This window comes from Pipistrellus hanaki (assembly GCF_964339955.1).
Source record: "Pipistrellus hanaki genome assembly, chromosome: 1".
In the NCBI taxonomy this organism is placed as follows: domain Eukaryota; kingdom Metazoa; phylum Chordata; class Mammalia; order Chiroptera; family Vespertilionidae; genus Pipistrellus; species Pipistrellus hanaki.
The window spans coordinates 43,364,249-43,389,053 of NC_140503.1; the positions used below are offsets into that span (position 1 = coordinate 43,364,249).

The 24,805-nt window shown below is 58.4% G+C and overlaps 1 protein-coding gene across 2 annotated transcripts; it reads right to left on the reverse strand.

Moving 5' to 3' along the window:
* Nucleotides 1-704: 704 nt before the first annotated feature.
* PLEKHO2 (pleckstrin homology domain containing O2) lies at nt 705-23,767 on the reverse strand. 2 transcript variants are annotated; one of them, XM_084887398.1, is made up of 6 exons: nt 23,313-23,582; nt 17,150-17,299; nt 11,540-11,656; nt 7,080-7,184; nt 5,777-5,875; nt 705-3,585 (listed from the first exon to the last, which is right to left on the reverse strand). In XM_084887398.1, the coding sequence occupies exons 3-6, from the start codon at nt 11,582-11,584 to the stop codon at nt 2,584-2,586; spliced, it is 1,251 nt and encodes a 416-aa protein (XP_084743524.1). In that variant the 5' UTR covers nt 11,585-11,656; nt 17,150-17,299; nt 23,313-23,582; the 3' UTR covers nt 705-2,583. The 2 variants fall into 2 exon arrangements, with proteins under 2 accessions (XP_084743524.1, XP_084743523.1); XM_084887397.1 differs by lacking the exon at nt 23,313-23,582 and adding an exon at nt 23,628-23,767 and having other exon boundaries at nt 708-3,585.
* Nucleotides 23,768-24,805: the final 1,038 nt, after the last annotated feature.

Consider the following 24,805-nt stretch of genomic DNA (forward strand, 5'->3'; position numbering starts at 1 on the left):
GCTCTAAAATCATAGAAAGCATATCCTCTGGTGAGAATTAAAAAAAAAAAAAAACAACAATATGGGGAGAAAGTGTATTCTTCAAAAATGTCCATGTCATGAAAGATAAAAGCTGTGGGAACATTTCAGATTAAAGGAGGCTAAAGAGACATGTATGCAATAGCAATATCCAACACTACACTAGAGGAAAAATATGATAACGGACATTATTGGGTCATATAACAAATTGTAACAGTCACTATTATACTGGTGTTAAGTTTTCTGAAATTGATAACAATACTTGGTTACATAGGAGAATACACTTATTTTTAGGAAATACACTGAAGTATTCAGGGGTAAGGGGCCATGATAATTCTCCAATGACTCAGAAAAAAGTTGTGTGTACATATATGTTAGAGAGTGCCAGTGAGTCAATCAGGGTATGAGTGTAATGGTGTTCTATGTGCTACTCTTACTCTAAAAACCTTCCTGTTTGAAATTTCCAAATAAAGCTTTTAAAAACTGAAACGCACTGTTCCTGACAGCCCCAGCCCGTGGAACGGTGTGGTGACATATCAAAGGAGGAGCTCGCGGAGGGCGACGCCCCGCCCGGCCTGTGGAAGGGTGCCCTGGCACGGGGACCGGTGAGGCCACCGCACCTCCTGCCCTGCTTCCCTGAGGCCACCCCGGAGCTGGCCCCACACCAACAAACAGGCTTGCGGCAGAAAAGTTCCATAAAAAGGAATTTATTGCCAAACTTCAAGAAAGGCGCTTCGTAAGCATAAGACATGGAATGCCAGCCCCTTCCAGAGGCAGGAAGGCAGCCCTGCCCATTTCCCATCCTCCCTCCCCTGGACGCTGGCTCCCCGCTTGGGACCCAGGCTGCCCAGGTCTGGGGACCCTACAGGAGCCAATGGCCTTAGGCCACTAAGGCTGCCCCAGAGCTGCTCCCTCAGCCTGGTCACTCATCAGAGGGGAAAGCGAGGCTCCTGTCCCTGAAAGCAGGTGATGGGCTAAAGCCCAGCAGCCCTCACAGGAGGGCTGTTCCCCAAAGCAAGACCGCAGGGGCCACGTGGTTGCGGGTACTTGATGGCGTTCTTGCTCTCACACTGGAGACAGACGGACAGGCAGAACGTGGCATGGGAGCCTGGTTTTTCCAAAGGGTGTGGTTTGGGAAGACCCATGGGGCTCATGAGCCCTGGCATTGCTGCTCACACCCAGGCCTGCCCAGTCGGGCTACAGAGTGAACCTCTATCTGCCCTCCTGACCCCTGGCTACTGCCCTCGATAACAGGTAGAAGTACAGGAAAGAAGGCACGGGCCTGCACTGGCAGGCCTCAGTGGGCACTACTGGTGGCAGGGGGTGGGCAGCGGGCAGAAAGGCCAGAGCGCACAGCTGTGGCCCTCCGCCTCCTCTCTCAGTAAACGAAAGTGCACAAGCAGAACCCCCTGAGCAAGCCTGTGAGGAGCTGCTCCCGCTCCCCCGGGCCCAGGGAGAGTGGCTGCAGCCCTCAGGGCTCTGCACCCTCAGGCTCTGCCCTCAGTCCAGCTGCTGCAGCAGGATGGGGCCAGATGTGCTCCTGGAGCCAGGGAGGGGCTCTGAGAGGCCCAGGTGCTGGCCGGGCCAGGAGAAAATGCTCCTCCCACTGGGAAGCTCAGGAAGCACAGCCCATCTAGGGCCTGAGCCAGGGGTGAGGGGAGTGGGAGGGGATGTTTCAGGCCCCAGCATACCCCTCAGCGTAAGAGTAAATGACTGGGATATTGGACCTGTTTGGTTGTGGAGGAACCACAGAGACCCAGATGTAAATCCTTCTGAAGGCTGATTTGGAACGAATCACATACGGGATTTTCTGACATTGACATCGGGCCGTTTGAAGTTCACCTGTAGAGGAATGCGTGGGGCTGGACACCAGCCGGTCCAGAGGCAGGGACTGGACGAGGAGACCTTTCAGGTTCCTCCTCCCCGCGGAGGCCTCCCGTCACACTCCCCAGGGAAGGCCTGCAGAACAGGGAGGCCCAGAGAGGGCCCACAGCAAGTGGCTTTCTCACACCTGCCTCCGACCCGCCTTCAGGGGCTTGCAGCTGAGGGATGAACCTACAGCCTAGACCAGCCTAGACCCACGGTGTCAGCAGCTGCTGGGAAGAGGTGGGCAGGAGGGCTGGTTACGCCTTGAAGCTGCCTTTGCCAGGAGGCTGTCTGCCTGGGAGTATCTGGACATAGAGGCTGCGGGGGGCTCAGCTGTGCTCTGTTCAGAAGTCAGGAATGTAAACTACCGAGGGTGAGAAGCAGAGATGATGCCACCCCCAGACCCCCAGTGCTGGGCGAATCCCTGGGCCAGATCGGAACAGCCATGCGAGCGCAGAGGTCCTGAGTGTGTGCTCCCCGCTGACCCGGGGCCCGGGGGCCAGGCCAGTCGGCCAGACGTGGGCCTGGGTGACACCTGCACCACCGGCCAAGGCAAGGCAGGAAGGGCCCGGAGCCTCTGCAGGTCCCAGCCAAACACTGCCATGTCCGACGGCCCTTCCGCAGCCCGAGCAGAAGCACACTTCTCAGCAGGGCTGGGCTCCGGAGAACTCGGCCAGCCAGCAGGGACCGCGCCCGGCCCTAGGGTGCACTTCTCCTGTAGAGGGTCACCAGCTCCTTCCGCTTCTCCCGCAGCCCGGGTGCTTCCTGGCTTAGGTCTCCCAGATCTCGGATCTCCTGCAGGACTTGGGTGGCCTGCCGCAGCTGCTCCACGGCCTCGCTGAGCAGCGTCTCGGCGCTCACCGGGGCCGGCTCGCCGGCCAGCATCTTGTTCAGCAGTTTCTCCGTCTGCTCGGAGGCCACCTGCACCTCCAGCTGGGCCCGGAACAGCCGCTGCTGCGGGCGCCGGGGGCCTTCCCCCAGCAGGTCCCCCATGGAGGAGCGGCGGGGCTGCATCTGAGATGGCAGGTCCCAGGGGAACACCGTAGACGCCGTTTCGTTCTTTGGGGGGCTTCCCGGAGTGCCAGCAGCCTGGGATGGCTCGGCAGGCTCGGGACTGTCGTCCACGCCATTCACTGAAACCTGTATTGAGCCGGGGGCAGAGGGCTCGGAGGCCCCGGGGCTCTGGGCTGGCTCCGGAGCCTCCACCCCACCCATGGAGGCTCTCAGTTTCTCCGATAGGATCTTGGGTGGGGGCGTGGGGGGCTTCCCGGCCTCCTTGGTCGGGGCCTCGGGAGTCTCAGAACAGGGCGCCTGGGCTGGTCCCGCTCTCTCAGGCGCAGGGGGCTCCTCGGGGGTGGAGTTGTCCCAGCTCACCTTCAGCTTCTCAGGCAGGACCCTGGGGAGCTGCTCAGAGGCACTGTCCTCGCCCACGGCCGTCTCCGAGTCTTCCTGGCTCTCAGGCTGCGCGTCAGAGCTTGCGGAGACAGGGGTTGGGGCTCTCTGCCCCACAGGGGTTTCCACTCTGTCACCGAGGACGGTCACCTCGGGAGCCGGGGAGGGCTTGGTGGGAGGCAGGAGGGGCCGGGGTGCCTCCCGGGGCTGGGCTGCACTGACATCATTGCCGGGGGTAAACCCTGGCGACCTGCTGTCCAGAGCATCGAGGTCCAGGCGTGAAAGTCCATCAGAAGCTGCGTTGGCTACCTGGAGGGGGCAGCATATGGACATCAGCATGGGCGGCTGGCCTTTGGGTCTGATGTGTCCGCCCACAGGGGGACTACAGCCCTCCCCTCCAGGCTGCCCAGGTCCCAGGCCCTGCCCACGCCCTCTGATGAACCCGCTGCTCTCTCACTTGGAGAATTCCCTGTATCAGAATCACAGGCCAGAGGTCAGAGCCGGCTGTCCCCTCGGTGCCCCCGCCGGCTTCCTCCAGCCAGGGAAAGAGGCCGCTCTGTTTAGTAGCCGTTGTGCTGGCCTGGGCAGCAGGGCACATGGCTCCAGCCTGTTTCTGACCCTTCCTGGCTGTTTGGCCTGGACAGTGTTCCCTCTCTGCAACCACCCACCCAGCGGGTGCCAGGACCCGGACTCAGTAAGTCTCCAGCACTGTCTGTGCTCACTCACTTCTGCTTCCCCTCCCTGGAGACCTCGGTGCAGCCTGCCAGCCCACACCAGCCTCTGGCCCAGATCTCTCCAGCCCTCGCCTGCCCAGCTGCTCGGCCGCTTGTGCCCACTGTCCTCACATGGTCAGATGTGGCCCCGGGCATGGCAGCCCAGACCACAGCTGACTGCCCGAGGGAACAGCTGCGCCAAGCAGACAGCTGCCACCCACTGGGCCCCAGAGCTCCGCAGGGACACCCCGCAGCCACCTGGTCCTGGGGACCTTCCCCGGGAGCCTCAGGGGCCCTGGAGCAGGGCTGGGCAGCCGGCCTCTCCTGATCCCTCAGGTGGTGGGTCCGGCGGGGACCCTCACTCCCCTCTACATGCACACAGGTGAGCTGGCGACACACGTTCAGTCCCTGGGATGAGCGTCCCTCCCTGAAGCCTCCTCACAGGGTCTCCCCTCCAGCTGGCCCTCCCTGCACCTCCTACATCTCCCCCTCAGGTCTGCCTTGCCCTCTGGTTACTTCAGTCCTCCTCTCTGCAGCTTCCCTCGGCTGACAGGCAGGAACAGGCTGCCTCACCTCAAGGCAAGCTCTCCGGTGACCTTGCCCCTCCCCTTCCCCCCCTTTCTTCCTCTGGTCCCCGACACCAGCACCTTAGCTCTGCACCCCATGACGGCCCCAATCTGACCTTTCTGAGCGAATATGCATAAGCATTACCCCCTGCCTGTCCCTCATCCTGCCCTTGTGACGGTGGGTGCCAACCTGGCTGATGACCCAGGGGTCCTGTGCCTTCTCTCCCTGGATGTGCCACTTGCCTCTCTGGCCTCCTCTTCCTTGGCTCTTTACTGCCCCACGCGCCAAATGTAGCATGTACTGAGGTTCTGTCCTGACCTCCAAGGTCTCTACCACCCCACCATCCACCCCCCAGCAACAATGGTCTGAAAGGGCTCCTCAGTCACCCCTCCCCTTGCCCATATCTTCTCCCAAACTCCCTGTGCCCAGGGCCTCTACCTGCCCAGCCTCCAGGTGTGGAGGCTCCTCTGACAACCCCCCTCGTCTGTCTAGGGCGCGCCCCCAGCCTGCAGGCAATCACAAGCCGGCTGACTCCTGCTTCTCAGTCTCTCTCCCACTGGCCCTCCCTTTCCAACCCCTCTGGGAGCCTGGAGCCCCCACTGCTCCTCTTCCTCCTGGCCCCCTACCTTTCCTCCCCTCAATCCAAACTCCTGCTGCCTGGGCCTCAAACTGACCTCTGGAACACAGCCTCCCACCCATCCTGTCCTCAGTTCCGGCATTCAAGGTCTCCCCAATTTCCTCCCCCTGACCCCGCTTCCCTGAAAGCTGTCCCAGAGGGACTTGGCACGCTTTGCACTCTCCTGCCTCCTGCCTCAGCTCACACCACGCCCTCCACCACCCCCGCCCTCCCGCCACATCTGCCAATTGAAACCCTTCCCGTCCTTCTAGTGCCAGGGGGTCCTCTGTACAAAAACTAGACGCAGCTCTGCCTGCACATCTCTCTCCAGCTGGGAGCTGGGCTCTGAGAGGCACAGACCACTTGGGGTCTGCTTCCCTCGGGCACCAACTCTGGCCGAGGCCGGCGTGTGGGCCACAGCACAGGAGGCACATCTACACGCTGAGCACGACTGACATCTGTGCCTGCGCTCAGACCCGCACCGCCCAAGAAGCACCAGCTCCAGGGTCCTCGGGAAAAGGGGGCCGAGCCTGGCTGCCATCCGAAGGAGCTGGGGTCCCAGGCTCACTGCCCGCCCATCTGTCCAGGCTGCGGGCAATCTTACCTCCTTCAGGTGGATTCTCGTAGGCGGCCGGCGCTGCTGGCCCCCGCGCACTCGGTTCCGGGTCACATGCTCCAGCGCACAGCTCGTGTCCACCTTTATCTGGGAAGGAGAAGGAACCAGGTCAGTCCCCACCAGGCCTTGGGGAGAGAAGGAAATGCCCAGGTGTTAACTCAGAGTCACAGCCCGTACCCACATCCTCACGCACAGGGTGAGAGCCCCGCCGCTGCCTCTCTCTGAAGTATCTCCCCATGATCGACCTCTGCTCCCTGTCTCTGCCCTGCCTTTGTCACCTCCCTCTCTGTGGCTGCCCTCTTTGGGCTCAGTCTTCCTGCCCTAATATGGGCTGCAGCCCTTGCCCCTCAGTCTATTGCAAATATGTAATGGCCCCGAGGCTGCGTTTGGCTTAGCTGGGGGAGGGCGAGGAGTTAGCCCAGGATACCCTGGAATCTGCTCCCAGAAAAGGCCTTGCCCCGCCCCGGCTGCTCCCCCGGGACCCTCGGGCCAGAGCATCTAGAGGCAGCAGCTCCTTCTGGTCAGGCTCAGGCCACCTGGGGGTCCAGCTGTCAGTTCCGCAGAGGAACAGACTGTGGGCTGAGGCCCAGCCCATGCCCCCATCATCCCGCCCCACAAAAGGGGAAGCTCCGAGCATGCCGGTCCCACTGAGACATGAACTAGGAGCCGAGCCCCAAGTCAGGGGCCTTGGGAAGCTTTCTCCCCTCGGGTCTCAGACTTCTGCAGTCCAAGGGCCACCCCAGGCAGCCTCCAGGACCAGCTTAGCCCAAAGAGCTAAAACCCCACGATGTCAAAGATAATCCTCCCTAGGAGATCTGGTCCAGGGGACACCTTGCCTGCCCCAAGCCTGACTGTGGCCACTGTCACCACTCCAGCGCAGGGGGTGAGTGGCCACTGCGGGCAGACACTGGCTTACACTTCATGGCCAAACTGAAAATGAGCTTTCTGGCTGTCAGCTCACCCCCAAACCTCTCTGGCTGGGCCCACCGGCTGCTGGACTACAAGCTGTAAATTCTACCCCACCATTCACCCATGTTGTCATTTTAACCCGTCACTTAATCTCCTTACACCTCAGTTTCTTCATCTGTAAAGTGGGAATGCTACCACCTACTTTGAGGGGTGCTGTGAGGATTAAATGAGGTAACAACAGCCCGGCCAGTGTGTAGCAGTGACATAACCAAGGGGTGTCTGAGGCGAGGTACCCTGTGTGAGCTCAGAGGGCAGGGTCCCCTCTGAGCTCACACGGGGGAAAGGGGACACAGGGCTGTCTGTCCGCAGGACCTCACCGCACCTCATCGAAAGCCTTGTTCTTGCCTCGGCTGATCCCTTCATTGAGGGCTTTGATCCAGGATTCCTTCTCCTCCCCACTGGGTGCTTGGAACTTGATGTTGCTGACCTGCAGGGGGCATGGGTGGGGGAGATGGCAGATGTTAAACCTGGCTCACATTTGGGTCTTAAGGAAGCTCCCCACCCCAAATCCCAAGGTGGCACAGCTGGCTGGGAGCAAACCACAACGACCCGCTCCGGGGCTTCAGGGAGGGGTGGGCAGGTCCAGCCGAGAAAGGGCTCGCTCCCCGCTGCAGCGGTCAGACTCAGACTGGAACCAGCCCTGCCCTGGGGAGGGAGCTCAGGGCGTGCTTTCTCTGAAGCAGGAGTAGGCTGGTCTCCTGGGACTGAGTGACAGAGGTGACAGGCATGAGAGGGTCCACGGTGAAGGCCCACCGGAACCGAACCATCTTCAGCTCCCGGGGGCACTACAGGCAGTCCTGGCCACAAGTAAAAACATCCCAGGGTCTCCTTTCTGGCCTTGGGGTCCTTTCCAACCTCCTCATTCTACAGATGAGGAAGCAGAGTCTCACCAGATGGGATGACATTTGACCACTGTGGCCTAACGTAATCCCATGACTCCTGACTCCAGACCCTAGGCCACCCACCCCACAGGTCCCTCTCCATCTTGGGCAGGAACTCCCAGCTCCTGTATTAGACTCAGAAGGCAGCATGGAGAGCCCCCGGCCCCCCACCTGCCAGGCCCCAAACTCAGATAGAAAATGAAGGAAGGTGTGAGGCACACAAACTGAGAGGCTGCTTTGCACGGTGGACACAGCAGTGGAGTCTCTGAACTGGACAAACCACCACTTACAGCTGGCTGACCTTGAGCCTCAGTTTCCTCGTCTGTAAAGGGAGACCACCACCATGATCTGCCTATGGAGCTGTGAGGGTCACTGACATTTGAAGTGTAAGATCTGGAGTTGGGCATAGAGTGCTCAGTAGTAGAAATTATCACCATGGCCTTCCTTCTGGACAAAACAGCACCAACCTGGCTAGTTTGGCTCAGTGGATAGAGCGTCAAGAGTCAGCATGTGGACTGAAGGGTTCAATTCCTGGTCAGGGCACATGCCCGGGTTGTGGGCTCGATCCCCAGGGTGGAGATTGTGGGAGGCGGCCGATCCATGATTCTCTCTCATCATGAATGTTTCTCTTTCTCTCCCTCTCCCTCCCTCTCTGAAATTAATAAAAGCATTTAAAAACAAAAAAAACAATAAAAAACCAGCCCAACAGTTTCCTCATCGAGAAAAAGTGCTGAGGGAATTCAACCTGACTGAAGCCAGGGGCCGCACACAGTAGGTACTCAGTAAATAGTTACTGAATGAATGAGCCAATTCATGAATGAACTAGCCCAAGGTTCCTTCCCTTACCCTATTTTTGGGCCATTGCCCACTCTCTGACCTCAAGATGCCCTAGTTCTTTGTTGGGCGGGTCGCCAGCCTGTACACACACACACACACACACACACACACACACACACCCGTGTTAGCGCCTTCCTCCCCACCACTCTCCCAGTTATGTAACACTGAAGTCCCCTGGCCCCTCAGCATCCTCATTATATAACTTCCTCCTGGCTGCCTCCCGCTTCTCTTCATACCAGGCCCTGGGTCCCACCTGCCTCCCCATGCCAGGCACAGCCAAATGCTCATTTGCATGACCAGGGTAAATTCGATCCTGGCAGCAGATCTGCAGTTAAGTCAGAAACCCTAGGGCACCTTGGCAACTGCCTCTTAGCCCGGCCATCAGGGCTGCCGGGAGCTCAGGGGGGAGCGGCACTGCATCCAGGCTCTGCAAGGTCCCACCCAACCCTGGGATGGGGCTGTGAAAAGGTGGACCAGGGCCAGTGCCTCGGAGCCAGCCGCTGTTCCTGCTCGCAGGCCTGATTGGTAGGCCCCTGCCTGGTGCAAAACTTAACATCCCAGAGAGCTTGGGAGGCGTGTACTTAAATACAGCAACAAATGCAGCAGGCAGGGCGAAAAAGACCACTGGCCTGGGAGTCAAGTTCAGATCCTAGTCTCACCCTGCACATGTCTTTTCACGTGGGGCCTCAATGAGACAAATACAGAACCACTGAACCCAACCCAAACTGTGGCCTTCCCCGCGGGCCAGCCCACCTGAGGCAGGCTGTGGGGAGGAGGGTGTGGGCCAAAGGGCCTCCCTAGGAGAAGGAATAAAAGGTGAAATGGGACCCGGCCCCACCCTCAGGAGCCCTGCGATTCTGGCTGAAGGAGCCAGGCATCCCACAGGGTGATGAGAACAGGGATAAGCAGAATACCAAGAGGCGCTCCTCCTGCCCCACCCCACCCCACGTCCTGAAGGGCCCCAGGCCACACAGGTCTCTGCCCAAGTCCTTCCAAGAAGCCCCAGGAGCAAAGGCCTTTAGGAGCTAACAGGTCTGGCCCCAGAATAGACCCGCACTGGCCTGGGGAAGGGGGGAGGACAGAATGGCAGAGGGGCAAAGAGTGGGAGGGGGAGGGGAGGCAGGAAAAGGAAAGGGCCAAGCTGGCTGGGACCAGCAGGCAGCAAGGCCCAGCAGCGGCCACCCTGCTTCCTGGCAGCATCTGCCTGTGACCTCATGGCAGGGGCGTGGGGGTGGGGAGATGGGGGGAGAGGGCCATGCAGGACACTGGAGTCTTTGTTTATTTGATTAGAAGGAAAACCAGGCGGCCTCGGGACCAGACAGCGGGGTCATGTGACCTCCCAGGCAGCGGGCAGCGTCACTGCGGATGGGGAACACCCAGGGCGACAGGAAAGGAGGGTGAGGATGCGGGGGATGTGGTACTCTGGGTGGTCCCCCGTGTGCCCTCTGCAGAGCTCCCTCTCTGTGTGAGCTCCTGGGGTGGCAAGGGTCAGGGGGCCCTTGAGTTGGAATCAGGGTGTGCTGTCCTCCCACTGCTCTGCAGCCCCACCAGCTGCTCCACAGCGCACTCCCTACTGATCACCCTGTTCCCAGAGCCGCCCTGAGCCACCTGACCTCTGAAGAACTGGGAATGGGGGGGAGGTGTTGGCTGAAGCAGGCGAGAAGGTAGATACACAAACAGGCTTCTCCGAAGGCAATGTCCCCCCCTGCCCTGGGCCCGCCCACCTATCCCACCACCAGCTGATCCTCAGAATGGGAGAGAGGAGGGGCCAGGACTGGCAGGGACAGAACCAGGTCCCCTCAGCTCCACAGCCACATAAGCTCACTAAGACATGCAAAGACCCACACAGACTGTGGCCAGGTGAACACGAATAGGTGCACACACATGCACTGGACACACAGGTGCATCCGTGCATAATGAACTCCATGTCTCTCAAAACACACATACACACAGAGCGCCCCCCAGAGAGAGCAGGCCTCCCCACAGGGCAGGGGCTCCTGGCCCGAGACCAAAACATGGCTCTCCTCTCCTCAAAGAGCCCTCAGCAGCAGATGCCACGTGAAACCTGGGCCCAGCCCCAGGAGCCCTCAGGACACTATAAACTGCCCCTCGCCCCCTGGCACACCCCCAACCCCAGGGTCAGAGCCTGCCCACGGCTACCTCTCTGCCCTCACCCAGGCAGAGCAGGGCCACGGATTAGTGAGCAGAACAGACAGGGCTCCGGGTGGAGAAACAGAAAGGCTCCAGCAGGCCCAGCCCGGACCCGCTCCCCACCCCCGCGGCGGTGACTCAGCCCCGCTCCGGGAGGCTCCACATGACGTGCAGAGGTCGGGGGAGGCGTGACCCATGCAGGAGGGGGGGTCTGGCCAGAGGCACTGACTGTACACGCCAACCCCCATCGGACTCCTGACATGTGTGAGACGACGCCAGCGTCACTCACCGAACTGCCTGCCAGAGACATGTGGTGCCAACAGCAGACCTCATCTGTACACACAGCATGTCCCGCCGGGGAGAGAGGCTCTCAGACAGGAGGCTTTCCCAGCACTGGCCAGGAGGAGCGTGCAGGGAGGGGAGCTGGGGGGCTGCAGCCTCCAGGGACCGAGTCCGGGGAGAGGGCCCACCCAGGAAGCCCGGGCACAGGAGCCCCTCCCTCCCCTCTGGCCGGACTGTCAGTGTCAGGTCTGGTGGGACGGAGGCCTCGTCCCGGCTCCCCTGCCTCAGCCCCGGCCTCCTGTGTCCAGGGAGTGGGAGAAAGCCAAGTGCCCCACCTCCCAGAGGCTACTTTCCAACCGCAGCCTGGGAGGAGGCCAGAGCCTGGAGGGAGAGGGGAGCAGAGCGCTCAGCAGAGCTCTACCCGCATCTCCCATCACCCGGGGCGGGAGACTCCAGGACCAAACAGGCAACGGTCCCACCTGGGGCAGCCCCGGACGTGAGCCTCAGGCACACTCCACAGCGAATGCACGGCTGCATCGGGGCCCAGCCCGTCTTAGAAAGCCTCCAGGGAGGGCCTTCCCAAGCGGACCCCAGCCCGGAGGAGGGTCCGGCCCAGCAGGCTCAGCCCTACCTTGTTCCCTGGGGATCGCAGCAGGATAAATCGGTGTTTCCGCATGAGGAGGGCACGAAGGTCCTGGCACTTCTCATAGCTGCCCAGCTCCACTGTCTCCACACACTTCTGCTCGTCCTGTGGGGGGACAGAGGGGACATGAAGTGGTGAGAGCAGGACACAGCCAGACCCTCAGACACCCAGGCCCCGCCTCAGACCCTGGTCCCAACCAATGAGGACATCACTTGGTCAGAGGGGGACCCCAGCCTGCCAATCAATCACCAAGATGAGCTATTCAGTCCCCGGCATTCAGTCTGTGAATCCAGCATTCAGGCTGGAGGGACACGCTCAAGGCTCACAATGCACGTGAGAGATGGGGCTCACCATCCGGAGATGGGGAGCAGAGCTGACGCAAATGTTCCTAAGGAGTAGGAGAAAACCCGGGAAGCTCGAGAGGCTCAGAAAGGGTGCCTGGGGGTCCGTGCAGGCCCAGAGGCCAGGCAGAGATGTTCGGAAAAGGTAGCCTGGAAGAGGGAGCAAGTTGTCACAACATGAAAAAAGAAAAAGGATATCCCAAGAAACTAGAAACACCCATCAGAAAGGATATAAGCACCCCTATGTTCATAACAGCACAATTCACCATAGCTAAGACTTAGGAACAGCCTAAGTGCCCATCAGCAGATGACTGGATCACAAAACTATGGTACATCTACACAATGGAATACTATGCTGCTCTAAAAAATAAGGAATCCTTACCATCTGCAGCAGCATGGATAGAAGGAGAGCATTATGTTAAGTAAAATAAGCCAGGCAGTGAAAGAAAAATACCACATGATCTCATTTATGGAAAATAAAGAACATTATAACCTGATGAATAAAAAAGGTAGACACAAAGGCAGCAAAGCACCAAACAGACTGTCAAATTACAGCGGGAAGGCTGGGGATTGCTGGAGAGGGGGAAAAATAGATCAACCGAAGGACTTGCATGCATGCATATAAGCACACCAATGGACACCAGACACTGGGGAGGGGGTGGAATAAGGGCACGCGACAGGGGGTAAGGGAGGCTGGGTGAAGGTCAGTGGGGGGGAAAGGGAGACATATGTACTAATATATGTAATATTTTAAACAAAAAATATTTTAAAATAAATAAAAAAGAAAGAAAAAGGCTTTCCAGGCAGAGCCACAGAGGAAAGCGTGAACAAGCATGCTTGGGCGACATCCCTGCATCACCACAGTGACCCTGAGCATCTCTACTGGCATCTTCCTCCGCTGACCTTGCCTCGGGGACAATGGAGAGCGCAATGGTTCCTTTAAGAGCACCCCACCCCCAGGCTGTCATCCTGAGGCCCCATCAACAGAAGTCCAGTGGCCAGGACAGTGGCCAGCCTCTTCTAGGCCACTCCTGGACCCGGGCTAGACTCCCTTCTTACCCACCAGGCCTGGCACCTGAGTGCTTTCTCCACCAGGTGCCTCTCAGCACGCTGCCTGGGACAAGCCCCTCCCTCAATGGTGATCAATTGGTGGCTCTTCCGGAAGACTTAGCAGGAGCAACTTCCTGATGTGCACAGTCTCTCCCTGGAGACTCCAGGGAAACAGAAACAGGCCTGGGTCAGCAGGGGTCGGGGAGGCACAGGCCTAGCAACTGGCCACGTGGAGCTGCTGTTTGACGTCACATGGAGCCAGCAGGAGCACCCCCCAGGACCTCTCGGTGCTCCCAGGTTTGGGTGGAATATCTGGGAAACGGTGATTCAAATATTTGCAGAGGAAATGCCCTCATTTCCCTCCATGAATCTGCCTATACCGTTTCCCAGGGCCCCACATCCACAGATTCCACCCACCTCCATCGGAAACATTTGAGGGAAAAAGTTACGTTGTTGCCGACATGTACTATGTAGTTAGGCCTACCATGGTTGCTTCTTCTTCTTTTTTTTTTTTTAATATGTATTTTATCGATTTTACACAGAGAGGAATTGAGAGGGACAGAGAGTTAGAAACATCGAGAGAAACATCGACTAGCTGCCTCTTGCACACCCGCCACTGGGGATGTGCCCGCAACCAATGTACATGCCCTTGACTGGAATCGAACCCGGGACCTTTCAGTCCGCAGGCCGACGCAAACCGGTCCCGGCCATGGTTGCTTCTTGATGTACAGACATTTCTTTATTGCCATTATGCCCTAAACAACTGATTACATAGTACTGACATTGTTCTGGATAGTATAAGTAGCTAGAGATCAGGTAAAGTATACGAAAGGACATGTGTAGGTTACATGCAAATACTATTCCATGCATATCAAGGACTTGAGCACCCATGGATTTTGGTATCCACGAAGGTCCTGGAACCAACCCCCTGCCTCACTTTGTAGAGGAAGAGAATGAAGTTGGAGGTGAACTGATCTGCCCTAGGAGCTCAGACCCAAGCATGAGGGGCCAGAGCCAAACTCAACCCCACGCCCTCTGCCTCCAGGCCAGAGCCCTTCCCAGCACAGCGCTCCTCCCTGCCGGGGGCAGAGGCGGCAGGGGCAGTGCCTGGGCTGCACCAGGGGTCCTCCACGTGTGGTAGCTGGTCCAGCAGCAGCAGCATAACCTGAGAACGTGTGAGAAATGCAAATTCTCTGGCTCCATTCCTAATGAATCATCATCTTAGGGGAAATCTGAGTTTTATTGTAACAGCCCTCCAGCTGATTCTAATGTATACAAAAGTTTGAGAAACTCTGTTTCTCAACCTCAGTGGCCCTGGGACCTTTAAAAACCCCAGTGCCACCTGCCCGGCGTGGCTCAGTGGTTGAGCATTGACCTATGCACCAGAAGGTCATAATTCAATTCCTGGTCAGGGCACATGCCCAGGTTGCAGGCTCGATCCCCATTATGGGTCACACAGGAGGCAGCGGATGAATGATTCTCATCACTGATGTTTCTATTTTCCTCTCTCCCTCCCTTCCTCTCTGAAATTAATTTTTTTTTTAAATTATTTTTTTTTTTCAAATCCCAATCTCCAGCCCTGGCCATGTGGTTCAATTGATTAGAGCATCATCCTATACACCAGAAAAGGTCACATGTTTGAGAGTCACCAGTTAGGGCACATGCCTGGGTTGTGGGTTTGATCCCCATGTACAAGAGGCAACCAAATGATGTTTCACTCTCACATCAATAATTTCTCTCTCTCAAATCAATGGGAACATATCCTTGGGTAAGGATTAAAAAATAAATAAAAATCCCAAAGCCCAGGCAACATCCCAGATCAATTACATCAGGATCCCTGGGGGGTGGAGCCCAGACATGAGCAGATGACTGTACAGCTAAAGTGGATAACCACTGGTGTACCCTCCCTTCAGCCCTAGGGAAAGGGGACCATATGGCCAGGCAGCTTGATTTTCCCCATCCAGGTACAATCAGGTGTCTTTCCCATTTTTGCCTCTGCACATCTCTTTCAACCCCTAGTCTTTAATCCCTCCCACATTTCTCCACTCAACAAGGGACAGCACAATCCACCGGGTCCAGGACGCTCACTGCTCACCCCAGGAGCCCAAGCCTTGGTGCCACCTTGCTCCTTTGAGGTCCCCAATCCACAAAGCACCTGCTAGGTGCAGGCACCCAACTAGATGCTCGGGATCCTCTGCTATGGGAAGAGCAGTCCTAGCTTCCTGCTGGGCCATCACTCTCTCCCCTGTGCTGCTTATGTCTGCTCTCCTTTCTGTTCCCCCTCGAATGCCCACCGAGGAGCAGCTCACAAGCAACATACAGAGGACCATCTGCCGGACTGAACGCCTGACTCAGTGAGACCCCAGAGGAAGGGGGCTGCCTGCAAAAGGACCCCCAGTTGCAGAAGGTGCCGGTCACCTGCCCCATGTGCACATGGGGAACCCAGCCGGGCCACTGCTGGCCCCAAAACAAAGGTGCTTCATCGCCACGCCCAGCCCCCACGGCTGTCTGACCCGGGCCTCCTCTTACCCGAATCGCTGAATCATCCGGCCCTTGTGCAGCTGAGAGCCACGGATAACCCAGCAGGCGCGGGGCGGGGGCAGCGTTCTTGGAACGTCAGCCTCACTGACGGCCAAGAGACAGCCAAGAGCCATTCTCATTCGCCTAGTTCCTTACATCAAGAAAGAGGAATTGAACTAATAAGCATTTCTCAATTCCTACTCCCGGGCCAAGCACCCCACCCTGAGAGGGCGAAGTTCCTGGCGCTTCGCTGAGGTTCTTGGCAGTGATTATTTTAAAGGGTGGTTTAGGTTTTTCATGTTTAGGGGATGCAAGATCCTTCCTGTTCCCCAGCTGTGGCCAGATGTGGAGGGGTAGCCCAGGACAAGTCTGGCAGTGCCTGGCAGGCTGGCAGCTGGGGACCTGTCACTCAACTCTGAGGCAGCTGGGACTGGAGGAAGCTTTGACAACACCCTTTATTTATAAAAACATCCCCTTGCTGCCGCCACAGCGCCTCCTCGTTTGCCGAGAGCAGCGTACAGAACACCTGGGGGGCTGTCTGAACGACTCGTCCAGCTGCTTCTCTGACACCCCAACTTCATGAGCCTGGGCCTCGGGAAAGACAGGCCACGTGCTTCTCAAGAGCAACTCCCTTCATCACGGAGACCGGGCGCCCCATCTTTCTTGGCCCGGGACGATTATGAATGTGCCAAGGTACCCGGGGCAGGCGGAGAGAGGCTGAGGAGGAACAGGCAGGATCTCCCCTGTATTCCACTGCGGGAGGCACACAGCGACAGCCCCTTCTCTGTGGATGGGCCCTCTATACCCAACCCAGGACACACGCGTCGTAAGTGAAAGACCTTTCCTCCTCCGGTTGTCAACAAGAGGTTTTTCAACTCTGAACACCAGTGTTAGCATCCTGGGGTCCAGGTTCCAAGCCTGCTGAAATGAGGCGGGGCCAAGCCTGTGGTGGGAAAACGTGAGGGCTGTGCGAGGCACCAGGACGGCAGAAGTGGCGAAGCAGCAACTGGTAGCTCCACGTTGAAGGGGAAAGAAAAGACGAGAGGCACAGTCTGATTATAAGTGACTCGGAGCCACAAGGACAGACTCGATGTAAGCTGGTGCCTTCTTCTGAAGAAGGCAGAGAGTATTCACCCAAATAAAGACCGTCCGCCCAAAATAGGTTGTAGCGTGCAATTGCCGGCATCAGTGAGTGGAAAGAGCAATGGATTGGGTTCTAGACCTGGCTCCTCCCTCCCTGAGATGCTGAGCAGTCCTTTGGCCGCCCTCAGCCTCAGGATCCATCTCGTAGACGATGACATGATGACTGCCCTCCTGGGGCTGTCGAGTCTCATACAAGAGCTCTAAACACGCACGAGCGGCTAGTATTACTTCCATTATCATTGACAAAGGGAGCAAGCTTCAGTTTCTGGAACATTCACAAATGTGGAACCTGCCCCAGGGCCAGGGGGTGGGTTGTGGGTTTGAGAAGACACACTCACCCTTACGCACACACTTCCAACAGCCCCTCAGCCAGGAGCCCTGGACGAGCACCTGGAGCTCCCGTCTGAGCCGCGGAGACCTGAAGGTCAGGTTCTCGCCCAGGGTGGCACAGCACGGCAAAAACGGAACAGATCCTCCGGTCCCGGCTCTGGGTTCCCCCGCCGCCCTGTCCCTGCCTCAGCACCCGCCTCAGGCCCGTGCTCACCTCATTCTCGTAGACCAGCAGCTGGGCCTGGCAGAGGAGCAGGTAGCGGTCTTTCCAGAGCCCTAAGAAGCCCCCGCTGCTCTTCTTGATCCAGCCCGCCTTGTCTGCCGTCCGCGCTCGCTGGGGCTTCTCGCCCCCCTCCTTCACCCCCTGGAAGACAGAGACAGACGTACCATGAGGGTTGCCACAGGGGGGGCACACAGTCCACAGGCCAAACTAGCAACACGTCCCTCTGCTGGGAGCCTCCTAATATCCTTCATGTGGGCTTCGCCACAACCTCCAGGCAAATATTCTTTTTTTTAAAAAAAAAATATATTTTATTGATTTTCACAGAGAGGGAGAGGGGTAGAGAGTTAGAAACATCGATGAGAGAGAAACATCGATCAGCTGCCTCTTGCACACCCCCTACTGGAGATGTGCCCACAACCAAGGTACATGCCCTTGACTGGAATCAAACCTGGGACCGTTCAGTCCAAAGGCTGACGCTCCAGCCACTGAGCCAAACTGGTTTTGGCGCCAGGCAAATATTCTTAACCCAGCCTTAGAAATAACAGTAATAACAGCAGCAGCAGCAGCAATATTAGCAGCAGTCCCTTGTACTGAGCCACCATTTTCTTTTCTTTTTTTTTAATATATTTTATTGATTTTTTACAAAGAGGAAGAGAGAGGGATAGTTAGAAACATTAGTGAGAGAATCATCAATCAGCTGCCTCTTGCACACCCCCAACTGGGGATGTGCCCGTAACCAAGGTACATGCCCTTGACTGGAATTGAACCTGGGACCTTTCAGTTAGCAGGCCAACGCTCTACCCACTGAGCCAAACCGGTTTCGGCTGAGCCACTGTTTTCACACATTGTCTCAGCTAGTCCATACACCTACCCTCCAAGGCGGTGGCACCATTGCCTACATGTCACAGCAAACTCAGAAGGATAACTTGCCAGAGTCACACAGCTGGAAGGACAGAGCCAGAGTTCACAATTCCACCTCCCGTGTGTTCATCCAACCAGCCAACAAATGCTGTCCTGAGCACCGGCAGTGCCACGGATGCTGGGGCAGGCAGAGAGGAACACAAATGATGGACCTCTGCCCTCAGAGAGCTGGCAACTTAGGAAAGGAGAAGCTGGACAAATGAACACTAGACAAAAACACATCCAGTGTGAAATGCTACAAAGTAAAGAGTGAAGGGGTTGGCAAGTGAGAGAGGACAGTGCAGGCCCCATGGAGGAGAGGACATGTGAGCAGAATGAGAAGGATGAGAGGAGGGAAGCAGGCAGGGTGGTAAGCTCCCTCCTGGCCCTGCCCTTCACCTAGTAAACCCTTGGAACCTCCTGCTTCTGCCCCCAAACAGGAGGCTCCTCTGCGCTCCTCCCCACCCGAGCCCAGGACTTGGGGGCGGCCACCCCATCTGGTGAGGTTCTGAGGGATTTGCCTTGGACCAGAGTCCTTCTCTAAGACATGGCGGCCACCCTGGGGCCTCCAGGCCAGCCACTGACATCTTGTGCCCCTCCACCACCTGCTTGGTTAGCGGGTGCCAGGTGTATATATGGGGGGTCACCTCCTACCAGGTGGGTCAGATTCACCTCTGGCCCCAGCACCCAGCACTGTTCCTTTACACGTAATGGGTGCTCGAGAAATACCTGTGAAATGAAAATAAAAATACATGCAACTTGCTAACCACTTTGCTTCAGTGACTGGTATGCACAGTAGTGAGTGTGAAGGGGAAGGTGGGGGGGAAGGGATCAAGAGCAGCGTCAGAATCTAGAGGGTGCTAGAAGGAAATTAGCACTAATTTTTGGCTACTCTGTAATTTACATAAAGCTCAAAAAAGTGGCCCCAGTTAAAAGCAGCTTCTCCCCAGGGGATGGCCTGTGGCCACAGCTGCCTTTGGAAGGACAAGCCCAGGCAGATGGACGCGTGGTGAGTTGCCAGGGGCCGGGGAGGGCACAGCCTCCCTGCTTTCCATCATGGCAGGGGAGCCCTAACCTGGTTCTCACCGAGCTGCCCCCAGCCCTCTGCACGACAGCTGGGGATCTGAGCACTGAAGCCCAAGTCACACAGACCAGAGGCAAGTTACTTGGTCTCCCAGTTTTAGCTGTGACATGGAGATAGGCATGACTATAGAAATGGCAATGATCTGCCGAAGCCGGTTTGGCTCAGCGGTAGAGCGTCGGTCTGTGGACCGAAAGGTCCCGGGTTCGATTCCGGTCAAGGGCATATATACATTGGTTGCGGCCACATCCCCGGTCGGGGGTCAGGGGTGTGCAAGAGGCAGCTGGTCCATGTTTCTCTCTCATCGACTTTTCTAGCTCTCTATCTCTCTCCCTTCCTCTCTGTAAGAAAGCAATAAAATATATTAAAAAAAGAAAAAAAAGAAATGGCGATGATCACTCCACGAGGACAGTGTTGTTTTGTTTACTGCCCTGTCCTTGTGCCTAGACAACGCCGGGATACAGCCGGGCTCAGTCAGTGTTTGCCGGATTAAGACGCGGCACACAAAGCAGTGCCTGGGAGACCCAGGTAGGAAATGGCAGTTGCTGTTATTGTTATTGCTGTCACTGCCACTCCCTCTGCCTCTCAGGACCTCTCCCTGGGCTGGTTCAGAAATCTAGAACAAGGCCCTTTCTGGGCTTAGCTACTGGCCACGAACGGCCCTGGCGCTCCTTGGAATGTGAGCACACCTTAGGGTCTCTCCCTCACGTCTGGACGATGAGAAAAATGGGGAAGCTGCATGGTCCCAAACGTTCTCCCGGATGGACAAATGAGGAAGTGGAGGCTTGCCTGCAGGCCAGTATGAGCCACCCTGTCCGGAGAAAGGACTTCAGGGCCCTTGACAAGATGAGAGAGGTTCTTGTATCCTATCACCCACCCAGCTCCCCCTCCCGCCCTCCGCAGAGACCGCATGTTCAGCCCCATGGGCTGTGTGACCCTGAGGGGCCTCGTCCCCCCAGGGCTGGAAGGGATGAAGTGGGAAACAGGAAATCCCACCCCCACATGTCAATCAGCATTGTAAGCTCCTGCCTAGGCCTGCGGGCTACAGGCCTCTCACACCAGGCAGCAGGGACAGTGGGCCATGAAGGTGCTGCCTGGATGCCCCACCCCTAAGCTCCCAGCTCCCCTCCTGCTTCTCAGGGCCCACACTGCCCCTTTTAAAGCCCCTCCACTGTGACCTCCCCTGCCTGCCTCATCTACTGACATTGTGAAAACTTCCTGCCAGCTGGGAGCTCCCAGGTGCAAAGCTAGAAACGTGTGCCTGGACCACAGTCCCCTCTGGGTGCAGCAGAGCAGTGCCCAGGGAACACCATGGCTGGATTAAGTAGAGAAGCCAGTCCAGGGCCTAAGGGATGGGTGCGGTCAGGATGAGGCAAGAAGGCACTTTGGGATTGAGGGGAGTGACAAGTGAGGGGCTGGAGGCATGAACTGAAGCCCAGGAAGGGTCTCCTTACCAGGAATCAGCCACCCCCACACCAGCAGCTTCCCCAAGGGAGACCCGCTTGCCTGCCACCCTTCACCCAACTCCTCTCCCTGCCCCTCAGACATTCATTCCCCCACCAGGGGCCTGGCTACGTGCCAGTAAGTTTTCATAAGCAGCCCCTCCCCTTGGCAGGGCTCACAGGGAGGTTTTATCTTGCTCAGCCCAGTTTCTCAGCCTCCACTCCTCTTGTCGACCAGCTGACCACTGTGCTTCCTGTTTCGCTCTCTCCTCTCCCATCGACCTCACTCAGGCCCTCCCCTGCCCACAGTGGGCAGCTTCTGGGGCACCCCGAGCACCAGCCTGGCTCCCCTTTGCCTGAGGTGGGAAGGTCTCTGTGTCATTCATTCAAAAGAAAAAGATGCCAGGTCACCCTGACCCTGTGCACAGGAGGGAAGCGGGTGGAAAGCCACAACAATGGCCAAAACAGAGGGACGGAGACCAGCAGAAGACGCGTTGACACCTCACATCACTGGGAACTTACGATGATGATCTTTGCTCTTTGACTAAACCCAGCGATGCTCTGATCAAACTCTGCTAAGAACCCACCAGGCCAGAGCCCTGCGAGCAAGTTCCAGTCTGACGGGGGCAGCACAGACCCTGCTCGAGGGCCTGTTGGGAGGGACAGAGCACCCACTGGAGGGATGCCTCAGTCCTAGCTCTCTAATGGGACAAGGAAGGGCTTGAGGTCAGTGTAGGAAGCCCTTGCAGAAGGCAGGGTTTTGACAGGCCTGTGGAGGAGAGGGAAGGAGACACCCCTTGGCCCAGAGAAGGAAAGATACCAAGGGTATTAAAGGCCCTACAGTCTCAGCTCCTTCACTACAGGATGAGAAAGTACAGCCTGGGAAGGGTCAGAGGTTAGCTCGAGGTAACAAAACCAGTCCTGGGACTGCACACTGCCCTGCCTGTCTCTAGACGGGAAAGGGCAACTGATGAACAGCCTGGAGGCCAAGCCAGAAAAAGGCATGACTTACTAGAGGACAAGGGCAGAACCCCAGGGCAGAGCGGGAAAACCGGAGTCCAGGGTTTGCAGCCTTACACCAGGGTCAGGAACCCCTCGCATTGATATTTGCAACTTTCAAAGCTTCTGCACGTATCACGGCATTTCTGCATCTCCCACCGCTCTCATTTTATAGACGGGGAAGTGAGGCCATGGGAGCACAAGTGGACGGATGCCCAGTGCCCAGACCTGCACTTCACCAAGCCTCAGCCTGACGGAGCAGGTCACCGAGGCTGAGGGACCTTGGCTGTGACAGGGGGAGGAAGCTCAGAGCTGGGAAGGAGCTGAAAGCAGCCATGTGCGAGTGAGATGAGGAGGCCAGCCAGGGGTCATGAAGGGTAGGGGTGACTATGGTCTAAGAGGGGCTTTAGAGAAACAAAGGTGGGACCCTGGGGCCTAAGGAGATAAAGAGTAAGTGCCGAGGAGAAGAAACGGGAAGAAAAGAACTAGGGATGCCAAAGGGGAAGGAGGAGTCAGGGAGCCCCTGGCTGTGTGGGGGAGAGGTAAGCAAGATCTCAGTTAACCCAGCTGTTTGGGGAGCTTTCGGTGCTGTCAGTAAGTGGCAACGTTAGAAACTCAGAGCCAGTGGGAGACAAACCATGGCCCAGGAGGCCCGGAGATAACTTCCCTTAATTGGGGGCCAGAGCAGATCAGAAGATGGAGTAATCCTGTCCCACATCCTCTGGGAGAAGAGGTGGGGCCCAGCCAGACAACCCAGCCCTCACAGCAGGGGGCCCCAGGGCCTGGGGCCGGGGCGGGCAGCCCTGCCTCTGCAAGCCAGAAGCCAAAGCAAATCACAGTGGAGTGGCCTGGCCCCTGCTTCCCCCCACTCTGAGAGAAGGGGCCACAGGCACACGGCCTGGGTCTGGGGAGGAGGCCTCAGGCCCAATATTTTATAGAAGAGGAAACACAAGCTGAGAGGGGAAGTGACTTATCTACACCCCATAGGAACCACGGGCCTGGCCTGGAGGGAACCCTGACACCCCAGCTGCCCCTGGGCAGGGGCAGAAAGGAAATGGGCACGGATGGGGACCAGGCAGGGCTCCCCAGGTGGCCAGGGTAGCCTCCCCACTCGCCCAGGCACAGACATACACCCTTCCCCTGGGCTGAGAGGGTCAGAAGCACTCTCTTTCTCTCTCTCTCTCTCTCTCTCTCTCTCTCTCTCTCTCTCTCTCACACACACGCCCAGACGACAAGAAGCAAATCCTCCAGACTCAGCCGGCCCCTCCTCTAATGCATTCACTCCACAAGCACACATTAAATGCTTGCAGTGTGTTTGGGTGATGGGGCTGTTAGGAGAACAGTGTTTGCAAGTAAAGGGCCGGAGTCACATTGTGCCTGATCCCTCCCCAGACCAAGAGGGTCCTGAGGGGGGAGAGAGAGGCTCACAGGGGCACTGCTGGGCCCGCTGCCCAGCTCCTTCCGGGAACTAGCCCCCAGGGGTGTGGGGGAAGGCAGGGGCTAGGATCAGCCCCTACTAAGCCAACTCTGGGGTAGGTGAGAGGGTAGGGTAAAGGGAACACACGGGGAGAAAAAAAGCAACTTCTCCAGCCATGGGGCCACCAGGGAAGATCACAGCCTCGAGATTCCCTCAGAGAGGCGCTCCAGGACCGACAGCCCTCCCCAACCCACACACACACACACACAACACCCCAATACACACAGGCTGCCCCCTGCCCCCTTGAGATCCGACCTGGCCGGCAAGGAGAGTCAGCGGTGGCCAGCACCCCAGGCCGCTTCAGCAGAGCCTCAGTCTCCCCGTCAGTCCAATGGGAACAATAACATGCCCCCAGGTGGTGAGCGAAGCCAAAGAGACAGCAAAGGAGGGTGGGTCGTCGCAGCGCCGGACACGACCCCACCCGCCGCCCCTGCCCGGCTCTGCCCGCTGGGGGTGGGGAGCAGCGCCGGCGTCCGCGGGAGCGGGGCTGGAGCAGGGCCCGAGCCCGGGACCCCAACCGCCGTGAGCGGCTCGGGACCCCGGCCCAGGCCCCGCCGGGCCGGCCCTCACCTCCTCCTCCATGGCGAGTCCGCTGGGTCCGCCGATCGGCCGCGGTGCGCTCACTCCCCGCGCCGCGCGGGCCCCGGCAGCTCCATCCGCGGCGGCCGGGCGGCGGCTCGCAGCGCTCTGTCCCGCCGGCCGCCCGGGGCCCAAGAAACTTCGGGGGGGCGGGGCCGGGGCGGGGCGGGGCTTCCGGGGCCGGGGGCGGGGCCTCGGCTGGGGATAGCGGGCCCGGGGCCCGGGTTGGGGCCGGCGCGGCGGGCGGGGAGGTGGGTGGGGCCTGTGTGGAGGGCGGAGTGGGCGGGGCCTGGGGACCGGGAACCCGAGCGGGAGGAAGCGGGCGGGCCGGGGCGGGGAGAGGCTTCGCGGACCCGCGGAGGGAGAGGGGCTGGTGGGTGTGCAGTGTGCGGGGACCCGGAGGAGGAGAAGGGGGGTTTCCGGCTGGAGGGGGCGGAGCGGGAGCGGGCGGGGCCCGAGGGCGGGGCCGGGTGGGGCAGGACCCGGCCAGGAGCTGCGGAGGCGCCGGCGGTTTGCGCTTTGAGGTCTCCGGACCCGAGAGGCTGGGGTGGCCGAGCGCCCCGGGCGGCCCGGAGGTGAGGCCACCGAGAGACGCCTCTTTTTTCCTCCCTGACGCCAGGGCAGTGGCGACGACCTGGTTCTCTTCTCCCTGGAACCTCCAGGCAGGTCAGGGCCTGGAACTTGAGTCCCATCCGGGGAGTAATATAACCGGAAGACCTGGGGCTGGGGCTGGGGCTGGGCTCCGGAGTCCCTTTGGGGGAGGGTTCTGCCCCTTTCTCTCAGGGTTCCCCCTTCGATGCCTGTTCTCCAGTTGGGCATTGTCGGAACTGTACCCTCCTCTGGTTCCAATGTCTGAGGGCCACCCCCATCCCCCACCCCCATCCAGCGGTAATCTTGCATCCTTGACAACCTCGCTAGGGAGTGAAATGTAGGGACCAGCAGAGAATGGTGTTAGTTACACCGTGCACCCTCATTCTGCACTTAGAGAAACAGAGACTCAGAGAGAGAAAGTGGCTACATCCCATCCTCCAGCACCGCCTCCCCTCCCCCCACTCCACCCCGCCTCTTCCCCTTAGCTCTCAGTTGCCCCCGTGTCTCGGCACGAAGAATTAAGTGCCTGTGGGATCAATGGTGACCTCCTTTGGCTCTGGCTGCCACAGCAGCAACTG